This window comes from Apium graveolens, chromosome 3 (assembly GCF_009905375.1).
Source record: "Apium graveolens cultivar Ventura chromosome 3, ASM990537v1, whole genome shotgun sequence".
NCBI classification, from domain to species: Eukaryota; Viridiplantae; Streptophyta; class Magnoliopsida; order Apiales; family Apiaceae; genus Apium; species Apium graveolens.
The window spans coordinates 88,045,080-88,068,609 of NC_133649.1; the positions used below are offsets into that span (position 1 = coordinate 88,045,080).

Here is a 23,530-nt window from a genome sequence, read left to right on the forward strand (position 1 = left end):
TTGAATGCAAACAATACCGTTTAATCGAATAAAATGCGGAATAAAATTGTGAAACAAAATTCAAGTTAAATAAAACTTTTATTAAACTTGAAAGGTGTTACAACTACGGTATCGGTTACAAGGGATTAATCTCAAATCAATTATTACAAATCTAGAATAAATTCGACATGAACTTTTTCTATTTTTGTAATTAAAAGATCAAATGCTAAATGCGATTTGAGATTAAGTTCTAGGGATTTTAATCCGCTAGATTGATACACAAGAACAAGATAAGTATTTCTAGTTGATTGGATTTAACTTTACAATCTAGAAATTGATCTTGAAGTTGCAGATGAGATGTAATGTTTTTCTGCTGCTTTTATATTTTTGTTCTTGTATTGTGTTCTGTTAGATTGCTTTTTATGAGTGTTTTTGAATTGGATGCTTCTGCTTCTTTTAATCAACACAGCCGAGATTAATGAACTGGTATGACAATCCTTTGTCCAATAAGACTTTCGGTGTGACAATCTTTAGAGCTAGCAAGACAATTAAAATGAACTAGCAAGACTTTCGGTATGACAATCAATTGTCATACCGATTGTCATAGTAGTACAAATGGAATTGTCTTACTGAATTAATAAGTGATTTTAATCTAAATAATAATTCCATCAAGACAGTCAACTGAATTAGCATGACTTTCGGTATGACTATCAATTGTCATACCGATTGTCATACTAGTACAATTAGTTGTCTTTTTAGAATTAAAACAGATTTTAACCAATTAAAATTCTGTAAATCCTTAATATTAATTCTAAATTAATTAATCAATTTAATTTAATTAATCAATAAATTAATCCTTGCAGATATAATTTATTTTCTTAATTAAATTATATGACTTAATTAATTAATAGAGAATTAATACTAACCCTGAGCAGCATCCATTCTTCTGACAATCTTCTGAAAGTCACTGAGACTTATGAATCAATTCCGCCACTTCAATGCTGACACTCGATGTACTGTCTGGTTCATGAGTGACTAACTTTGGTGACATTTCTTCATGTCTTGACTTTGATATTCTGATTGAATCCTTGTAATAAATGATACCTTGACGAGATCTCTGTCACTTGATTAAATCCACGATCTTGATTTATATCACTGAGGCATGATCAAATTCTTGAACTTCTTCCAGTGAATCTTCAAGTCTGCAGATGAACAATGTTTCTTTATTCTTTGACAGATGTTACTTTGTGAGATCTCTCTGATGATTAATCCACTATTTACTTATTACATTCTTATTTGAGTTGAGTTAAATACTCGAATAAACGAGTAGGCTATGACATATGCCTTTCATTATTAATTTATATTAAAGTCAACTTCTTCTACCAGTTTTAAATTCCAATTCATATTTAGTTTTATATTATCCTAATTTATATTTCAAACTAAAATAAATTTAAGCAAACTAAGTACAATTGTTGAATTTAATTGATATAATATGCATCGTGTTAAAAAAATTAATAAATACTATCAATTCATCTAAAAAATTATATTATATTGAACTAGGATAAACAAAATAATATAAATTAATCATCCAAGATAATTAAAATATAATTCAACCAACTAAAATAAAATCATATATATTAATTATTCGGGCTAAAATAAAATTATCTTATTTATCCGGACATAAAAAAAATTAAAATCAAATTAAATTTAATTAGTTGAACTTGGTCGTAGTAATGGGCCTCGGTCTAAATTAAAATAAAGTAAATCGGAATAAATCAAATAAATATCAGATTAAGCATAATTCGTATCCTATTGATATGAACCAAAAATTAAATTTTAAGTAAACATAATTATTTTTTATTTTTATTTTTAAAACACACATAAAATGATCAATAAAACTATATCGTTCAATCAATACTATTATATTTTTCAAATAGCTCTTATATTTTATCGATTAAGTAATAACCTCTCAAAAGTAATATTTTTGTTAAAGTTCCAACATAATAAAAACATTGTATTTTTATTCTAAAAACTATAAAATCGCTAAAATAATATTTCCAAAAAACTATGAACATATACGTGTATTAATATAATTATCACGAAATCATATCATTTAAAAAGGTATAAATAAAAAAATTGATGAACAAATTTAAAATTTTTAATTTAAAATATTTTTGTTTGAAAGATTATATAATGTTAAAAAAAATTGTGCATCGCACGGGTTTTAAGCTAGTAATGATAAGATATCATACTCTAACTATCAGTAGTTATTCCTTAATTATTAAAGTTTCAGAATGTCCTGATATCATTTCCAATTCATTCACCAATCTTATGAAAGTAGCTTCACAGAGAGGCTTGGTGAATATATTTGCTAATTGTTGATCTTTTGGAACAAAGACCAATTCCACTGTACCTTCCTCCACATGTTCCCTTATGAAATGGTACCTAATGCTGATGTGTTTAGTCATTGAATGTTGCATTGGATTTTCTGTCATTGCAATAGCACTTTAATTATCACAATATATAGGAATAGCAGAATAGTCTAACCCATAATCCCGTAACTGATTCTTCATCCATAGAATCTGAGCACAACAGCTTCCTGCAACAATATATTCAGCTTCTGAAGTTGATGTGGAAATTGACTTTTGTTTCTTGCTATACCAAGAAACCAATCCGCCACCAAGAAATTGGCAGCTTTCAGAAGTGTTTTTTCTATCTATTTTGCATCCTGCAAAATCAGCATCTGAATATCCAATTAGCTTAAAATCTGAATCTCTAGGATACCATAATCTTATATTCATGGTGCCTTTGAGATATGATAATCACATATTGTTGCATAATTTTATACCTATCTCTTGCTTGCTTTCATATTTTTAATAAATTAATTTGTTGCATTCTCATCATTTTGTAGATATTTGGAAAAATGAGAAATGTGAAGAAAATAGAAGAATAGGGCAAAAAAATGGAAGAATTATTATGTCACCAAGCAACTTGGAGAAAAATCTAAAAGAGATAGTTGGTGGAAATCAATGGTCAAGATCAACACAACATTCCTCACACTTAAATGGCCAAGATTCACCCAACTTTACCCTAAAACCCTACTTATTAGCTATAAATACCCCCTTCCCCTTGTATTGAATACCTTAGTTTTATCTTAGTTTACCCTAAATTTAGTAATAGCCTCTCTTTTCAATTTCTAGATCTAGTTCTCATTTCCATTGTAGTAGCTCTCAAAAATTGTAAACACTCTCTTCAATTAATATCATTCAAGCCTTTTTATTACATCTTCTCCTCTACTTTCATGTCTTGTTATTATTAATTGGGTTATGATATCTTTTAAAATCTCACTCAAGTTACAAATTTGGAGATTTGAAAGGATCCCCTTAGATTTAGATTTATTATTTAATTTAATATTCTAGATTTTCGGCCTTTCTTTTCATTTTTTATTGGTAAAGCTTGTTCCGGCACAAACTCATTTTGTGTTCGGGACTTGAATCTTCACATTATTTAAATACCCAAGTTGTTAGCTTATCATTAGTTTCCAAATTTATTTTATTTCTTTCGAGAGATGTTGTTGATTCATGCGTTGACTTGTGAAAATAAATCATATGGAATCAGTTATCGGTTCATGTTTTTATCATTACTTTACTTTCATTTTTCTTGTTGAGCCCTCTAATTTGTTCATTTAATCTCCCGGCCTTTAGTTAATAATTTAGCTTACTGGTTCTACTAAACAGCTTCTATATAAATGTTGGCCCAAAGTCAAGCCCATTGTTTCCTTCCCTAGCCCATGTTTTTAATCGGTTTAAGTTAATAACATAACAGTAGCATTAATTAGTTTTAGTTAAAGTTGTGTCATTAATATTAAGCTAGTGGTAGTACTATTAATTGGTGTTAATAACTAATTAATATCGAGTAGTAGTACTAGTTACGTAACTATCTTGTAGTGATTAAATTAGCTTGTTTTATTCTTGTTGGCCCATTTTTTATAACTCTAGTGCTTGGCCCATCTTAACTTTAGACCCAAAGTTAAAATTAAGTTTGTCTCTATTTGTTTAAAGTTTGTAGCCCGGTTAGATGTAGTATTCTATCCTGATTGCATGCTTAACTATCTTGTAATTTTTTTTGACGGAAAAATATATATTACTCAAGCAAATCATCTAACAACCAAGAATCCAACACGACAGGAACAGACCTCCTATCGAAAATACGAACTGGAAATAACAATGACTCCCTCGTCAAACAGTGAGCGGTCATGTTGGCAAATCGTGTAATAAAGAACAATGCAATATTTAACTCAACTAATATTCTCCGGCACTCCGTGATTATGCTACCCAAAGGAGATCAAAGATCAATCTTACTGTGAATCAGTTGAATCACAGCCAAATAATCTGATTCCAAAGTAACTTCCCTCCATTCAGAAGCTTTAATCCAACTTAGTGCTTCTTTTATCGCTACAGCCTCTGCATACTCCGGCCTAACCTCTCCTGCAAAAGCTTCCGACCTTCCTTGAATAACCCGACCTTCATCATCCCTTGCCAGTAAACCAATCCCATAACTCGAAACCTCGAAAAAGAATGTAGCATCAACTGTTACCTTGACTGAATTCTTTTTCAGCATGACCCAAGAACTTTTTCCATCACCATGAATTACATCCCGATACAGAGCCTTTGTCGAATTCCCTTGGGCCTTTCTCCACTCTGCAAAGTATTGCTTTGTCGAGAATACTACATAATTAACCTCATTCCTTTTATTATTCCAAACTACTTGGTTTCTTGCCTTCCAAATACCCCAACACATACCTGCTATCTCTCCATAAGCATCCTTATCTGCATATTCCAACATATTATTAAACCATTCATCAAAAGTATAGTTACCTGCACTTTGGTGAACACCACCTCGACGGTTCCAACATTGACTGGCAAATGGACATGTGACAAGAATATGCATCACCGTCTCAGCCTCACTATTACAGATGGGGAAAATTGCACTCACTGGAACACGTTTAAAAACGAGATTAGCCCTCGTTGATAAACACTAGTTTATTGCTCGCCACACCATGTTCAACACTTTGGGAGGAGCTTTTATTCTCCAAAACTTTCTTCACAGATCACTGCTACCACCTACTATGAATGACCCTTTTTTATTCTAAAGCAATCTATAAGCACTCCGAACAGTATACTCTCCATCTAATTCCTCATTCCAGAACAACTTGTCCACCTCCCCAGTTCCACCAACAGGAGTATGCAAAATATATTGTTCATTCCTATAGTTGAACAAGTCATCAACTACTTCAACATCCCAACTCTGGCCATCCTCAGTTCTCAAATATGCCACCGTTGCTTCATCTAAACCCTGCAAGTCACTTGTTATGTATGGATTCATATTATCAGACAACCAAGGATTATTCATAATTTTAATACCGCTACCATCCCCCACTTTCTAACGAGCTCTCGCCTTAACCACCATTTTTGCCTCCCAAATACTTCGCCAAATAAAACTAGGGTTGCTACCAAGATTTGCATCAAAAAAGTTATCATTCAGAAAATATTTTGCTTTATAAATTTTACTTGATAGTCTATCAGGTCGTGTGACTAATCTCCAACCTTGCTTGCCTATTAGAGCGATGTTAAAACTCTGAAAATCTCAAAAACTCAAGCCTCCCTCCCGCTTATGTCTGCTCATTCTCTCCCAACTCATCCAATGAATCCCTGACTTTGCATTTCCTTTCTCTCCCCACCAGTACCTTGTTAAAGTTCTCTCAAAATCTCTCATGATTTCCAGTGGAAGAAGGAACAAACTCATAGCATAAGTTGGCATAGCTTGTGCCACATATTTTATCAAAACTTCCCTGCCAGCTTGCGTTACCCAACCCTATTTCCATGACAGCACACGAGTTTTCATTGTTTCTTTCAGAAATCCCAAAACACCAGCTTTATTTCGACCAACAAGATTAGGTAATCCCAAATATTTAACTGACCCATCTGCTTCGCCTATTTGTAAAACCTGGCAAATTTTCTATTTGGTGCCATTATCTACATTCAGACTAAACACCACTGAGGATTTTGATAAATTAATTCATTGACCTGATGCTTCCTCATAATATTGCAATAAATCTTCCATTTACAACGCCCCTAATTCATTAGCAGTGCTAAATAAGTAGTTATCATCGGCGAACAGAAGATGATTTATCGAAGGAACATTTTGGCACACTTGAATTCCTTGGATGAGCCTCTGCCTCTCATATTTGTGTAACAGCGTTGACAAACCTTCAACACATAGAATAAAAATATATGGGGACAAGGGATCACCTTGACGAAGACCCCGAGTAGGAACTACTGGACTATTTCCTTATCTCAATGCGTAATGGTATATTTCACAGAAGTCACGCACCTTAAAATTAAACGAACTCACCAGTCATCGAATCCCAACTTACACAAGATTTCACGAAGATAATCCCATTTGATTCTGTCATATGCCTTACTCATATCTATTTTAAGGGCCATGTATCCTTTTTTTCCTCTCCTTTTCTCTTTCAAAAAATGAATCATCTCATACCCCACCATAATATTATCCGTAATCAATCTACCGGGTATAAACGCACTTTGATTTTCAGAGATAACTCCATCCAATAAGACTTTCAGCCGATTAGCCAAAACTTTTGTCAAAATTTTAATCAAAACATTGCAAAGTGAAATCGGTCTTAAGTCATTAACACTTACCAGACTCTTCTTCTTCGGAATAAGCACAATATTGGTTTCATTTAATCCTTCAGGTAATGTGCAATTTTTAAAGAATTCTCTCACCAAGAAAACCACATCTTGTCCAACTATCGACCAGTGTTTTTGATAGAATGTCGGGATCACGCCATCTGGCCCCGGTGCTTTATTAGGGTCCATTTGAAACACCGTTATTCTCACCTCAAGTTCAGTCATATGTTGCAGCAACTCTGCATTCTGATTCACTATTATTTTCGACTCCACACAATCAACCACCTCTCTCCATTCAGTTTGAGTTGCATTAAATAAATGAGAGAAATACTCTGTTATGTGCAGGTCTAGACCCCCTTCCCAATCAATCCATCTACCCTCACCATCTTTAAGTCGAGAAATTTGATTATTCCTCCTTCGAACACTTGCTGAAGCGTGGAAATATTTACTATTTTTATCATCAGATTGAAGCCACAATTATTTCGACCTCTGCCTCCAGAAAATCTCCTGTTGTTAAAGAATAAGCAGCAACTTGCTTTTCAATTCGTTATACTTATGCACTGCCACAACATCTCGAACCTTCCTCCACTTTTTCATCTCCACCTTACAACTTTTAATCCGACTATTGAACTTGCCTGTTATCTCCTGTCCCCATTGAAACAAATTATCACTAACATGCTTTATTTTTGACTGGATATCTGCATTATTACTTATCTCCCAACTTTCCACTACTAATTGCTTACACATCGGATCCGTCAACCAAGCATTTTCGAATCGAAATTTCCTTTTGCCTGCTGACTTCTTTCCCTCATCTGGAACCATCAATAGTGGCTGTGATCTGAAGTACTCCCTTCCACATTGTATAACTTTACACCCGGGAATAAACGCAACCAATACTCAGATGTTAAAGCCCTGTCAAGACGAATTTTAGTCCACGTATCAGTATCCCTCCCCCTTTCCCATGTGTATTGATGTCTTATCAGGTCCAAATCAATCAAACCAATCTCATTCACGACTTTGTTAAAACCTTCAATCAACCATTCGGGATATGGTTCCCCGCCAAGTTTATCCTTTTGAGATAAAACATTATTGACGTCCCCTATAACGCACCACGATAAATTAGCATCTCTAGCCAGTGTCCTCAGTAAATCCCACGTTTTCTTTCGTTTCTATCTATCTGGCTCACCATAAACACCTGTTAGTCTCCATGTTTCTTTCCCATCCTCACAAACTTCCACATCAATATGATTTTTAGATAAGCTTCGTAACTTGACTTGCTCTTGAATTTTCAATAACATTGCCAGCCTCCCACATTTTTCTATAGAATCAACAACTATCAGGCCATCAAACTGCAGCATTCTTCTCACTTTCTCCATTGTTCCTCTGTTATCCATGGTCTCGCATAAAAAAAACAAACGATGGTCTTTCTTGACGTACAACGTCTTTAAGGAACTGAATTTTTGAGAAAAGACCAATTCCCCGACAGTTCCAACTGAGAACACTCATGATCCTAGGGGGGCCTGCACTGCAGCACCCGCTTTAGCTCGTTTTTTTGGTTCTGTGAATCATCCTCATGTAATTCTATCATTGTTGTATCGTCTTGACTATTTTCTGGGCTTGGACTTTTATTTGCAGCCTCCTCAACTCTTTTGCGCTTTGGATCCAATATATTAAGCCCATGGTCAAAATTTTCATTGGGCCCAAGTGTCATGACATTATTCAGCGCCAACTTATCTTTTAAATTACCAGGATATCCCGTAATTTCAGGCTTGTACCCCCTAACATTCCTATCCCCCCTTTCATGCTGTTGGTTTCAACCTTAATCTTATTACATGATGTTATTAAGGAATTTGATCTATCCTTGATCTTATTACATGCTGTAATTAAGGAATTTCCAGCCCTTGCCTCCATGTTCACCCCCGTGTTAGTCCCCGGAAATTGATTTCCTTGCTTCAACCATTTCGATCCAATTGTGTTATTCCTCCTTTTTAGTTCCGCCTTTATCAAGATTCCATACGGTTTCTCAATACTTTCTATTGGTGCATCAAAAATTTTATCACAAAACTTCTCATTGTGACCCATGAGACCACAGATAAAGCAAAATGCGGGTACTACTTCGTACTTAAAATTCACCCAACACCAGATTTCCTCTGATTTCCTCAATTTTATTCTTCGTTTTAAAGGTCTATCTAGTGGAATTGATACTCGCAAGTATTCACGCCAAACACCTATAAAATTATTAGCGTCTGATTCGACATAAGAACCAATATAGTTTCCAATATCTTGCACAACTCTTTGAGACATAAAACCAGGGCTCAAGTTATGTAGTTGTACCCAGAGATCCAACTTGTTAATCATTATCGAACATGGGTCATCACATTCCTTCAACCTTTCAATCACCAGAGGAAACCTTCCAAACCTCCAGGGACTACCCTCAATTACCCTTTGAATATCAACTTCATGGTAGAATTGAAAAACAAACATGTTGGGTTCTAGAGCTTTCACATAAACTCATCTTCCTGGTTTCCAAAGAGAGGCCATTTTGTGTTGCATGGCCTGGAAATCTATTGGAGAATCCGTTAAGAATTTCCCTACCAAGAACCAGTGACCGTCTATTTCTGAGAGAGAATCCTCAGTAACCCCATCATACATCAATCCACCTTGTTCCTCCTCTTCCAAACGAATATTGGCAAAAATTTCCTCCATGTCACAAACTGCACTTTTCTGGCTATCCATAATGAATAATAAAACAGACAGATACTCATAAACACGGATGTACTAACCGATTATAACATACTCACCATGACAAAAGTCAAGACACAAGTCAAATGCATAGTTACGACTAGTGTTCTGTCCCTGAATCAATAACTATCTTGTAATTTAATTGATCTACTCTTATCGATTGATTGGCTTCTTTACGGCTTAGATTTTTAATGGTGCTTCTGTTTGGTATGTTTATTTAGTTGCTTGTCTAGCATAATATTTTCTAATTTTTTTTAAATGTTTTGTTTTAGTTATAATGTAGATAAATCTTTTTCCAAAATCTTATTCTAATTCGCCTAAATTAGAAATTAAGAATGCGGAAAATTACATAGTCTCTGCGGAACGAATTTAAAATATTGAAATTAAAATTGTGCGCTTGCAATTTAAAATGTATATTTTTTGCACATCAAGATATTTAAAAATTCTTTTCACAGCTAATAGATGAGGTTCCCTTGGATCAACTTGGAACCTTGAACAGAGATAGGTAGTGTTAGGGCGAAAACACGCGCTAATATTCACGCAAGTATACGCGTTCGCAAGTAATATAGAATACTTTCTAGTTTGTTCCCACAGAGACTCAGACTAATTTATTGTCTAATTAAACTCACACACCAATGTATGATTACTTCTCAATTTTAAGACACTAACACTTAGAATTGTTGACTAAACATTAACTACAATTAACTACTTAATTAATCACTTAATTAACACTTCAAATTAATAATATTAAAACACTCATGAGATCACAACTTCATTACTACTTCCTTCAATAGCTATTATTATTACCTTTAGCATTTGACAGTGATGATATTAATCGAATAACACGAAACTAATAAAAGCCAACTTTCATTGTACTAATACCATTCTACCAAACATCCACAATTAAGATAGAAGTTGAATAGTCATCAATTGTATTGAGTTCCTATATGTCTACAAAAATTGACAACACAACGATTTAAGCACAAGTTATCCCTTTTGATTACACAGGGCGAATAAAACTGTTAGAGTTACCCACTCATCATACACACCGTACATGAACCTATGCTAGCATGGCAAGTTCTAAATCTCAAGATCCACCGTCGCTTCACAAGAGATTAACACCCTATCTTATATGTTCGCGACGCACATAAGACGAATACGCACAACCAATACTAGATATCATACAATCATCACACACTAAAGTATTAAACAATTAACTAAAGAATTCCATAGTAAATCCGTTGCAACCCCATGATCACGATTAGCCCATAATAGCACTCATCGTCATCATGGGTTCATATGAAATCATGATAAACAAAAACAAGAAAATAATAACTAAACTAATTATATTAAATCAGAGTACGTCACAAGAGTAAATAGGTTCAAAATAAGAAAACTAGCATCCAACGTTACAACAAAACAAGAATCACGAGAAAATATGCTTCCTCTTCGTTGTTGTGTGCTAAAACGGTCTTCTTCCTTATCTCCTTCACTCCTTGCGTAATACCACGATCCTCTCTCTTGAAAACGTCTCCAAATCTACTTATATAATAGTCCCATAAAACTCAGATTACATAGAAGTGAAAGCCAAACAGAAGTAGAAGTCCTAAAAATAATTATTTAATTTCCCGACCCTGCGCGGCCGCTCAGCATAGCTGAGCGGGCGCTCAGCTTTCTGCGCGGCCGCTCAGCATTGCTGAGCGGGCGCTCAGGACCCTTCTGGAAAATTCCTGAGTTTGCTCCGTTTCTTCGCCGTAATCTACCCATTTCTTTCCTCTTGCAATGGTGAACACATGCCAAGGCTTATTCTTGATGATTACTCCTCCGAAATGCAACTAATACCCTGAAATGCATAGACACTAGAAAAACACATCAAATACACAAAATACTTGATTTCAAGGCACCAATTTAAGCCATTTTAAGATGTTCTAAGTGGTATAAAATGCCACTTATCATACCCCCAAACTTAAATCGATGCTTGTCCTCAAGCGTCACAGACTCAAAAACAAATAAAAACATGCATGAATGCAATCTATATGAAAATGCAGTGATCCCCCTTACTACGAATAAACTAACCAAATTGCAACAACTCAACAAATGCAGTTAGGCAACTAAAGATCAATAAACTCATGTAAACGAACATACAGCCAGAAACGTGGTGTGTGCAGATGCTTAACAGATATGCTTCGGAACTAGACCAATTATTATGACTCGACTATCCTCAAGGCAATCACATGATTATACAAAGAATAAAAATTCTAGGCACAAAGTGACATACAACACTACAAGAATTCTGGAGCTTATTACGGAATCATGATTTTTATTCACAACACAAATACTTATTTGACCGTGCAATGAGTGAGGTCCACAAAAGACTTATACAATGGTATCCTTGTAGTGAGCGTTAGGTTAGCGGATCCCAGACTCTAAAAGCCTTAGGTCACTAGGCACAAAGTCCCCTAAGAACTTAATAACTCGAATACCAAAGAGCCCACTCGTGATCAATTATGCATAAACACCACAATTTTTTTCTTTTTTTCTTTTCTTCTTTTTTTTCTCTTTTTTTTTAAAATTTCTGAGCAAGTGCATTTCGCTCCATCTTGCTCAACCCTAGACTACTCGCACAACATGCGAGCCGGCTACTAGCCATTTGACGCCTAGCCACAACTAGCAACAAATTCCAATTTTTACTCCAATTTTTTTCTTTTTCATGCATTTATCACTAAGAACCTATTATCGAATTCTGAGCATAATAAATAGATTAACCTCGAAAATAATCAAATCATAACAACAATCTAGCCCTTAAGCATTCTCTAAGACTTAGTGAAACTACAAGTGCTTCTAGCATGCATATCAACTTACACGACTCATTATCACTTAAATGCTATCACTACACTCGTATCAATATCACAATTCAGTCGATAAATCATCGCAAAAGGGATCATGGTGAATGCATGAGCTACATGACATAATAAACACATAAAGCTATATAAAAAAAAAACTATATGGCATAAATTATGCAACTATATGAACTAAGCTATCATAAATATGCAGCTATATGACACACACAAAATATTCCTTAACTACCACCCCCCAACTTAAAATCTTCACTGTCTCCAGTGAAGGTAGTAGAAAGGAACACAGGGTTACCTACTCGGAGTCATCATCATCATCACCCTCAGTGGGTGGAGTATCAGGCGGCGGGTATGCAGAGTCCTCACCAAAAACTGGCCACTGGATATCAGCTCCAAGGCCCCGAAAAGCAGTCCCTAACGCAAGGGTGAGCTCCTGAGCAAACCTGCTCTGCGTCTCGTACATGGCATCCATCCGCCGTGAAAGCCTCCTATACTGGGTATCAGCCATCCCAGCACCCTCCTGAGCTCTCGAAGAACCAGCCTCATCACGCCTAGGCCTAGCCATAGTAGCACCTCGTGCTGGACGCCCTCCTGGAAGATGATAACCCAGCCCATGCTCCTCGGGCTCACCACCGGTCCACTCCTGCATCCCGTTCCGAGTCCCAGAATCAATCGGAGCTGCCGGCAACTGCAACTGCTCATGAGCCGGCCAGTTCACGCCTACTGCTCGGCACAGCTTCGTAACCGTGGATGCATAAGGGATGTTAATATACTTAGCTCCCCTCAAAAACTTCAGAATTCCTTGGTAGATAAACTCACCAAGGTCCACATAGTACTCCTCATGAAGAATTCCCCATAACAACTGTGCTCTCTCCACTGTGATCTCGTGTGCATGCGAAGAAGGCAAAATATTAGCACAAATAAATACATTTCATGCACGGGCATACCTGTTCATAGCTATCGCCGGGAAGTGGCGATACTCATTAGTGCCGGACTTGAAGGTCCAAACTGTGCCCGGCCTACAGAGAGTCGCACAAATCAAATCCAAGTCAAAATCCTCAGCAGTCTTCTCATTCCAGTTCTCCTCCTCGGGCTTCCTCTCTCGCTGCCCAATCACACGGCGAATCGCCGCCGGGTGATAATCAACCGTCAGCCCACGGACCACAGAAAACCCATTCTTTTCGGCCTTTACGTTCGCATAGAACTCGCGAACCACGCTCATCGGCACTGCTTCGGGCGACTCACAAAAAGCTATCCACCCCTTCTCTGCAATCATGGGTAGCAACTCACCATCCCTCCCCGATGGTAAAAATCCTCTCTCCTTCAGAATCGACTTCCCTAAAAGCCTAATGTACTCCTCCTCCGCAGCTCTGTCAGTCAACTGAGGCCTTGCAGCAGTACCCCTTGATGAATCAGCAGTAGGGACTGTGCTGCTACTATCGATAGTTCATGCTCTCTTGGGTGCCATTGAATCTCGAATAAAAGTGTTTAAGAACTGAGTTTTTGTGCTTGGGAGAGAGTTTAAGTGTAAGAAGTTTGTGGGAGATATGTAGGATAGGTGTATGTATATATAGGGTGTGGAATAGGTTAAATTAGATTAGGAGTGGGGTTGAGGGATGAAATCATGGGGTATTAGGAAAAGAAGTCGTGGGTTTATGGGCTGTGTTTGGTTTTTTTAATTTTTCTGATTTTTCTGATTTTTTTCTGAACTTAAAAAAAATTCTGGCAGTTGACCCCCGAGCGGTCGCTCAGCAAAGCTGAGCGGGCGCTCAGGGGGTCACTGGAAAAAAAATTTCAGTCCCGTTTTTCTTATTTTTTTTTGTGTTTTTGGATAGGTTATTAACTTCTAAGGGTTCCTGTAACAACAACTCATGGGTTGCCTCCCACGCAGCGCTTCTTTTTCGTCATTAGCTTGACGTTGCGTACCTTTCTCACGTAGTCAATAAAATGGCACTAACCACTTCTCGGTTTGCCCTATCCCCATAGTAGTGCTTCAAACGCTGACCGTTAACCTTGAATGCTTGGTCCGGATCATTCTCAAAAATTTCCACCGCTCCATGTGGAAACACAGTTTTGACAATAAAAGGTCCAGACCACCTCGATTTCAACTTCCCAGGAAAAAGTCGGAGACGAGAGTTGAATAAGAGAACTTGTTGCCCCGGCACGAATAACTTAGGATGTAGCTTCTATACATTTTGTTATTCTCGTATGCATGAAGTCGAAATTCATCAAGTTCATTAAGCTGAAGCATTCTTTTCTTACCAGCTGCATCTAAATCCAGGTTCAACTTTTTCAATGCCCAGTAGGCCTTATGCTCAAGCTCCGCAGGTAAATGACATCCCTTACCGTACACCAACTGAAACGGGGACATACCAAGTGGAGTTTTGTATGCTGTTCTGTAAGCCCAAACAGCTTCATCGAGCTTTAAAGACCAATCCTTCCTGGACGGACAAACAACCTTCTCTAGAATGCGCTAGATTTCTCTGTTAGACACTTCCGCTTGACCATTTGTTTGCGGATGATAGGCAGTAGCAACTCGATGATTCACATTATAATGCTGCATCATATAAGTGAACTTACGGTTGCAGAAATGCGACCCCTCATCACTTATGATTACACGAGGTGTTCCAAACCTTGTGAAAATTTGCTTATGAAGAAAATTCAGCACTGCCTTTGCATCATTTGTCGGTAAAGCTTTGACTTCTACCCATTTTGAGACATAATCGACTGCCAGCAAGATGTACTGATTATTGCAGGACGAGACAAAAGGCCCCATGAAATCGATTCCCCAAACATCAAAGACCTCGACTTCAAGCATCACATTTAACGGCATCTCATCCTTTCTCGTCAAATTTCCCACTCTTTGGCAATGATCACACCTTAAAACAAACTGATGAGCATCCTTAAACAAAGTAGGCCAGAAAAAACCTGCTTGCAGAATACGAGCTGCCGTCTTCTCACCACCATAGTGTCCACCATAAACCGTGGAGTGGCAGTCTCATAATATCCCCTCCGTCTCACAGAACGGGATACATCTCCTGATGATCTGGTCAGCTCCCTGTCGAAACAAATATGGTTCATCCCACATATACCACTTCACCTCATGCAGAAACTTCTTCTTTTGAGCGGAGGTCAAATTAGGAGGCATTATATTGCTGACGAGATAGTTTACAATATCTGCAAACCATGGTTCTTCCTCCTGAACTGTAAACAACTGCTCATCCGGAAAAGATTCATTGATTAATGTCCTATCTTGTGAAGTAGAATCGGGATTCTCCAACCTAGAGAGATGGTCAGCTATTTGATTCTCAGTACCTTTTCGATCCTTGATCTCTAACTCAAATTCCTGAAGTAAGAGCACCCAATGAATGAGTCTCGGCTTCGAATCCTTCTTGGAAACCAGATAGCGAATGGCCGCATGATCAGCGAATACTGTTACTTTAGTACCAAGCAGATAAGATCGAAATTTCTTGAAACCAAAGACTATAGCCAAGAGCTCCTTCTCCGTAGTGGTGTAGTTCATTTGGGCCCCATTTAAGGTCTTACTCGCATAGTAGACCACATGAAAGAGATTATTCTTGCGCTGTCCCAGAATTGTACCTACCGCATAATCACTCGCATCACACATCATCTCAAACTGCTTTGTCCAGTCTGGTGCTGTAATAACTGGTAGCAGTGATCAAACTCTTCTTGAGAGTCTCGAATGCCGCTAAACATTCATCATCAAATTTGAAAGGCACATCTTTCTCAAGCAAATTGCACAACGGCTTAGATATCTTTGAAAAGTCCTTGATGAATCGCCGATAAAAACCCGCATGACCAAGAAAACTACGGATTCCTTTCACAGAAATAGGTGATAGAAGATTTTCAATGACTCCCACCTTGGCCTTGTCCACCTCCAGACCCTTGCTAGAGACCTTATTCCCAAGTATAATGCCTTCACGCACCATAAAATGACATTTCTCCCAATTGAGCACCAAATTAGTTTCCACGCACCTTTTGAGTACGGCGCGAAGATTATTCAAACATTCATCATACGAATAGTCCAAAGACGGAGAAGTCGTCCATGAACACCTCGACATTATTTCCAACCATGTCAGAGAATATAGCCATCATACATCTCTGAAAAGTGGTCGGGGCGCCACATAACCCAAACGAAACTCTGCGAAAAGCAAACGTGCCAAATGCACAAGTGAAGGTAGTCTTTTCCTGATCCTCTGGTGCAATACAAATCTGATTATACCCAGAATAGCCATCCAGAAGACAAAAATACTCGTGACCAGCCAACCTGTCAAGCATCTGATCAATGAACGGAAGAGGGAAGTGGTCTTTCCTCATGGCTTTGTTCAACTTTTGATAATCCATGCATACTCTCCATCCTGTAACTGTTCGAGTGGGGATGAGCTCATTCTTTTCATTTGCTACCACAGTGATACCTCATTTCTTAGGTACACATTGTACGGGGCTCACCCACGAACTGTCAGAAATAGGATAAATGATGCCTGCATCCAGCCATTTCAGAATTTCTTTCTTCACCACCTCCTTCATTATAGGATTCAGTCTGCGCTGTTGTTCAACAGTCGGCTTACTACCTTCCTCTAGCAGAATTTTATGCATACAATATGAAGGACTTATCCCCTTGATGTCTGCTATGGTCCATCCAATAGCCAATTTGAATTCTCTCAAAATCCTTAAGAGCTTGTCTTCCTCACTACCTGAAAGGTCAGATGCAATAATAACAGGTAAAGTAGATGCATCACCTAAAAAAGCATACCTCAAGTGTTCAGGTAATGGCTTGAGCTCCAAGGTAGGTGCTTCCTCTATTGATGGTTTGAGCTTTCCTTCAGCATTCTTGAGGTCAGAAGTACCAAGAGATTCAAACGGCATGTCCAGCTTTCGCTTTCAGGGAGAAGCGTTCAGATATTGTAATTGCTCGTTGCCATCTTCATAATCACTGTCAAAATCCCCCACTAAGGCCTTTTCCAATTCATCAGACATTAGCATGCGATCGAAGTCCGAAGTAACCGCAGAATCAATCACATCCATTTTTAAGCACTCCTCATCTTCGGTAGGGAATTTCATTGCCTTGAATACGTTGAAGGTCACATCCTGATCTTGTACCCGCATAGTAAGTTCACCTTTTTGCACATCTATCAAGGTACGGCCAGTAGCCAAGAAAGGTCTTCCCAAGATTATGGGAATCTTCTTATCTTCCTCAAAATCCAGAATAACAAAATCTGCAGGAAAGAAGAGCTTATCCACCTTGACTAGCACATCCTCCACTATGCCCCTTGGGTAAGTAATAGAACGATCAGCCAATTGTAGAGACATGTATGTGGGCTTTGGATCAGGCAAATCCAACTTTTTAAAGATCGACAACGGTATCAGATTGATGCTTGCTCCCAAATCACAAAGGCACTTGTCAAAAGTCAACTTGCCAATGGTGCAAGGAATGGTGAAGCTACCTGGATCTTTTAGTTTTGGCGGTAACTTTTACTGCAGAATAGCGCTGCATTCTTCCGTGAGAGCAACGGTCTCCAGGTCATCCAGTTTCACCTTCCTTGAAAGAATACTCTTCATAAACTTCGCATAACTAGGCATTTGCTCCAGAGCCTCAGCGAAAGGTATATTGATGTGAAGTTTCTTGAACACCTCCAGAAACTTACTGAACTGTCTATCCAGCTTTTGTTGCTGCAATCTCTTAGGAAAGGGTGGTGGAGGATAGAGCTGTTTCTCCCCTATATTACCCTCAGGCAGAGTGTGTTCAACAGTAGTCTTCCTTGGTTCCGCCGCTTTCTCCTTTTGCTTAGCTTCTTCATCTCTAATTTCAGCTTCTCCTTCTTTTGCCTTTTCAGCATCAGCAACTTTTCCTAGACCTTAAGGTAATAGCCTTGACTTGCTCTTTAGCTTCCTTCCTGCCTGGTACTTCCGTGTCACTGGGAAGAGTTCCAGGTTGACGATTGAGCACTGCATTGGCTAATTGACCGATTTGATTTTCCAAGGTCTTGATAGAAACCGCCTGACTCTTGCATAACAGCTTAAGTTCCTCAAAATCAGCACTAGTAGGTGCAGCTGCACTTCCCTGTTGAGGATATGATTGCCTTTGAGCATACTGCTGTGGTTGCTGGAATCCAGGTGGGTTAAACTGTTTACTCACGCCTTGCTGATATGGTGGCTGAATAGCATTCTGATTATTCCCCCAGCTGAAATTTGGATGATTTCTGTTATAGGGATGATAGGTAGCTGGCCCAGGCTGCTGTTGTCGCTGATAATTATTCACATACTGAACAGATTCGTTGACAAGAGAACACTGATCCGTAGCATGAGAACCTGCACAAAGCTCACAAACCATAGCTATTTGATTAACTCCATATGTAGCCAGAGAATCAACCTTCATTGACAGCTGCTTGAAGCTGTGCTGCAATAGCGGTGGCTGCATCGACTTCCAGAATACCTGCTACCTTACCAGTCATCATCCTCTGAGTTGGGTTTTGATGCTCATTTGCAGCCATAGTCTCGATAAGATTATAAGCCTTAGTATAGCTTTTAGCCCATAAGGCGCCTCCAGCTGCTGCATCGAGCATGGGCCGAGATTGGGCCCCCAAACCATTATAGAAACCAGTGATCACCATCCAATCGGGCATTCCATGATGTGGACACTTTCTCAACATTTCCTTGTATCCCTCCCAAGCTTCGCACATAGATTCTGTAGGTTGCTGCGCAAACTGAGTAAGAGCACTCCTCATAGCAGCAGTCTTTGTCATCGGATAAAACTTCACCAGAAACTTTTACGCAAGATCTTGCCACGTAGTGATGGACCCAGCTGGTTCAGAATGTAGCCAGTCCTAAGCTTTGTCCCTCAGTGAGAATGGGAAAAGCCTCAGCTTGATAGCCTCATCAGTCACGCCATTATACTTAAAAGTGCTGCAGATCTCAACAAAATTCCTTATGTGCATGTTGGGGTCTTCAGTCGCCGCTCCTCCAAAAGAAACAGAATTCTGCACCATCTGAATAGTGCCCGGCTTGATTTCAAAGGTGTTAGCTTGAATAGCCGGATGAAGAATGCTTGACTGAATGTCATCAATTTTTGGCCGAGAAAAATCCATAAGAGCTGGATCAGCTTGAACAATACGATCACCCATGTTTACTGGTTCTTTCCGCTCAGTTCCTGAATCCGAATCTTCAAAATCTAACTTCTCCGGAATATCAAGAACTTCGTCTGTCTCCTCAGCTGTATCTAAAGTCCTCTTGCGAGTACGAGAACGAGTTTGCATAAACGCTCGCTAAAGTACCTGAAACACAACCGGAAACAATAAGTAACTACTACGTCCTAATCACTGAGTCCTAATGACCAATGATGGTAAGTACATAAACTAAACAAATACGCCGAGTCCCCGGCAGCGGCACCAAAAACTTGTTATGGCGAAAACACGCGCTAATATTCACGCAAGTATACGCGTTCGCAAGTAATATAGAATACTTTCTAGTTCGTTCCCACAGAGACTCAGACTAATTTATTATCTAATTAAACTCACACACCAATGTATGATTACTTCTCAATGTTAAGACACTAACACTTAGAATTGTTGACTAAACATTAACTACAATTAACTACTTAATTAATCACTTAATTAACACTTCAAATTAACAATATTAAAACACTCATGAGATCACAACTTCATTACTACTTCCCTCAATAGCTATTGTTATTACCTTTAGCATGTGACAGTGATGATATTAATCGAATAACATGAAACTAATAAAAGCCAACTTTCATTGTACTAATACCATTCTACCAAACATCCATAATTAAGATAGAAGTTGAATAGTCATCAATTGTAATGAGTTCCTATATGTCTACAGAAATTGACAACACAACGATTTAAGCACAAGTTATCCCTTTTGATTACACAGGGCGAATAAAACTGTTAGAGTTACCCACTCATCATGCACACCGTACATGAACCTATGCTAGCATGGCAAGTTCTAAATCTCAAGATCCACCGTCGCTTCACAAGAGATTAACACCCTATCTTATATGTCCGCGACGCACATAAGAGGAATACGCACAACCAATACTAGATATCATACAATCATCACACACTAAAGTATTAAATAATTAACTAAAGAATTCCATAGTAAATCCGTTGCAACCCCATGATCACGATTAGCCCATAATAGCACTCATCGTCATCATGGGTTCATATGAAATCATGATAAACAAAAACAAGAAAATAATAACTAAACTAATTATATTAAATCAGAGTACGTCACAAGAGTAAATAGGTTCAAAATAAGAAAACTAGCATCCAACGTTACAACAAAACAAGAATCACGAGAAAATATGCTTCCTCTTCGTTGTTGTGTGCTAAAACGGTCTTCTTCCTTATCTCCTTCACTCCTTGCGTAATACCACGATCCTCTCTCTTGAAAACGTCTCCAAATCTACTTATATAATAGTCCCATAAAACTCAGATTACATAGAAGTGGAAGCCAAACAGAAGTAGAAGTCCTAAATATAATTATTTAATTTCCCGACCCTGCGCGGCCGCTCAGCATAGCTGAGCGGGCGCTCAGCTTTCTGCGCGGCCGCTCAGCATTGCTGAGCGGGCGCTCAGGGCCCTTCGGGAAAATTCCTGAGTTTGCTCCGTTTCTTCGCCGTAATCTGCCCATTTCTTTCCTCTTGCAATGGTGAACACATGCCAAGGCTTATTCTTGATGATTACTCCTCCGAAATGCAACTAATACCCTGAAATGCATAAACACTAGAAAAACGCATCAAATACACAAAATACTTGATTTCAAGGCACCAATTTAAGCCATTTTAAGATGTTCTAAGTGGTATAAAATGCCACTTATTAGGTAGCATACATGATATCAGGACTACTAGCAGTCAAATATAGGAGTGAGCCAATCATACCTCTGTAGTTAGTTATATCTACTGAACAACCATTATTTAAATCTAACTTGGTTGCAGTGGCTATGAGAGTTGATGTAATTGAGCCGTCTTACATTCCAAATCTTTTAAGCAAATTCCTGGTGTATTTGGATTGATTTATAATGATCCCTTCATCAGTCTGTTTTACTTGTAACCCAAAAAATAATTCAATTCTCCCATCATACTCATTTGATATCTAGACTGCATTAACTTTTCAAATCTCTCACAAAGTTTATCATTAGTAGATCCAAAAATGATATCATCAACATATATTTGTACTAATAGTAAGTCCTTAACATGGTATTTATAAAAAAGAGTTTTGTCAGTTGTACCTCTTGTGAAACCACTTTCTAACAGAAATAGAGCAAGTATTTCATAATAGGCCCTTGGAGCTTGCTTTAGTCCATAGAGTGCTTTATCCAGTAAGTAGACATGATCCGGATACTTTAGATCAATGAATCCTAGAGGTTGTTCAACATAAACTTCCTCTTCGAGTTCTCCCTTTAGAAATGCACTCTTTACATCCATTTGGAACACTTTAAACTTTTTTTGTGAGCAGCATAGGCTAGAAAAATTCTTATTGCCTCAAGCCTTGCAATTTGAGCAAAAGTCTCATCATAATCAATGTCTTCTTGATGAGAATATCCCTTTGTAACCAGACTTGTTTTATTTCTTATAATAATGCCCTCACTATCAGTTTTGTTTCTGAACACCCATTTTGTACCAACAACTGTTCATTTCTTTGGTCTTGGCACAAAAGTCCAGACTCTGGATTTGAATCATGTTGCTCCCCTTCAACATGTGCTTCGGTATTTGAAGAATTTCCATTGTCATCTGGATCATTCAGAGCTTGGGGTGATATCAGGATTTACTGTATCAGGATCAAGATTTAAGAGTTCAGCATATGGTACTTCATTTTCAAATCTCAACTTGTCATGGTCATTTGCATCTTTTAGACCTGTAATCTTCTTATCATCAAAAGATACATGTATAGATTCCATGACTGTCCTTGTTCTCAGGTTGTAGACTCTGAAAGCTTTTGTAGACAATGCATATCCCACAAAAATACCTTCATCAGCTTTTAGATTAAATTTGGTAAGCTTCTCCGAATGAGTTTTAAGAACAAAACATTTGCAACCAAAAATGTGAAAGTACTTCAAATTTGGTTTCTTTCCCTTCACCATCTCAAATGGTGTTTTTCCATGCCTATCGATCAATGTTGCATTTTGTGTGAAGCAAGCAGTTTGCACAGCCTCAGCCCAGAAGTAGGTAGGCAAAATTGCTTCCTCTAGCATGGTTCTTGCAGCTTCTATGAGAGTTCTATTCTTTCTTTCAACAACTCCATTTTGTTGTGGAGTTCCAGGAGCAGAAAATTTTTCCTTTATCCCCTTGAGTTTGCAAAATTCTTCCATAGAAATATTCTTGAATTCAGTTCCATTATCACTTTTGATGATCTTTACTTTGTATGGTGATCCTTTTTCCAACTCTCTTACATGATCAAGAAGAATGGATGGAGATTCATCCTTGGTGTGTTTAAAATACACCCATATATATTGTATATTTATCAATAATTACGAGTGCATACCTCTTCTTGGCAATTGACATAACATTTACTGGACCAAAGAGATCAATATGAAGTAGATGATATGGTTCAAGAATGGAGGATTCAGTTTTACTCTTGAAAGATATTTTCCTTTGCTTGGCTTTCTGGCATGAGTCACATAAGCCATCAGGAGTAAACACTGCATTGGGCAATCCTCTCACAAGATCTTTCCTCACAAGTTCATTGATATTTTTGAAATTGAGGTGAGAAAGTCTTTTATGCCAGTTCCAGCTGTCTTCCACATATGCTCTACTAAGTAGACAAACTTCTGATTCATCAGTTTTTGTGAAGACCCTGGCTTCATATAAACTACCATGTCTTACACCAGTCATTGCAATCTTGCCATTAGTCTTAATGACAATTTCATAATGTTCCTCGTAGAAGTTCACATGGTAACCTCTATCACAGATTTGATTCACACTGATCAGATTATGCTTACTAGAGCTACATTTTTAGTGATGACATTTCTAATTTTGATTTTTCCATATCCCAAGATTTTTCCTAAGTTGTCCATCTCCATAAGAAACACTTGGGCTAGCTTTCTCCTCAAATTTTGATAATAGGTATTTATAACCAGTCATGTGTCCTCGGCATCCACTGTCCAAGACTAGAGTATTTCTCCTGTTACCCTATAATCAGTATTTGAAATCAGTTAGTGTTTTTAAGGACCCGGACTTGCTTGGATCTTTTGGCCTTTTTAAGT

General features: G+C 37.9%; 2 protein-coding genes and 1 non-coding gene across 3 annotated transcripts; 1 reads left to right on the forward strand and 2 right to left on the reverse strand.

Moving 5' to 3' along the window:
• Window positions 1-4,323: 4,323 nt before the first annotated feature.
• Window positions 4,324-5,364, reverse strand: LOC141714416 (uncharacterized). Its single transcript, XM_074517936.1, has 4 exons — window positions 5,148-5,364; window positions 4,857-4,973; window positions 4,782-4,808; window positions 4,324-4,679 (listed from the first exon to the last, which is right to left on the reverse strand). The coding sequence occupies exons 1-4, from the start codon at window positions 5,362-5,364 to the stop codon at window positions 4,324-4,326; spliced, it is 717 nt and encodes a 238-aa protein (XP_074374037.1).
• Window positions 5,365-5,853: 489 nt separating this feature from the next.
• On the reverse strand, window positions 5,854-7,511 carry LOC141714417 (uncharacterized). Its single transcript, XM_074517937.1, has 3 exons — window positions 7,226-7,511; window positions 6,702-7,117; window positions 5,854-5,985 (listed from the first exon to the last, which is right to left on the reverse strand). The coding sequence occupies exons 1-3, from the start codon at window positions 7,509-7,511 to the stop codon at window positions 5,854-5,856; spliced, it is 834 nt and encodes a 277-aa protein (XP_074374038.1).
• An 11,417-nt stretch (window positions 7,512-18,928) lies between these two features.
• LOC141715623 (small nucleolar RNA R71) lies at window positions 18,929-19,035 on the forward strand. The gene has a single exon (XR_012572379.1). It is a non-coding gene; the product is annotated as a small nucleolar RNA R71 (small nucleolar RNA).
• Window positions 19,036-23,530: the final 4,495 nt, after the last annotated feature.

Excerpts from the sequence above, each read along its gene's own strand:
- LOC141714417 (XM_074517937.1), bottom strand. The coding sequence starts at position 7,511 with ATGGTTCCAGATGAGGGAAAGAAGTCAGCAGGCAAAAGGAAATTTCGA. Across the intron at positions 7,118-7,225 it reads TAAGTATAACGAATTGAAAA|CAAGTGTTCGAAGGAGGAAT; the intron begins GCAAGTTGCTGC and ends TCCACGCTTCAG. Across the intron at positions 5,986-6,701 it reads TTCCGAAGAAGAAGAGTCTG|GTTTTACAAATAGGCGAAGC; the intron begins GTAAGTGTTAAT and ends AAAATTTGCCAG.
- LOC141714416 (XM_074517936.1), bottom strand. The coding sequence starts at position 5,364 with ATGAATCCATACATAACAAGTGACTTGCAGGGTTTAGATGAAGCAACG. Across the intron at positions 4,809-4,856 it reads TGGTGTTCACCAAAGTGCAG|ATAAGGATGCTTATGGAGAG; the intron begins GTAACTATACTT and ends TGGAATATGCAG. Across the intron at positions 4,680-4,781 it reads TGCTTATGGAGAGATAGCAG|AGTGGAGAAAGGCCCAAGGG; the intron begins GTATGTGTTGGG and ends AATACTTTGCAG.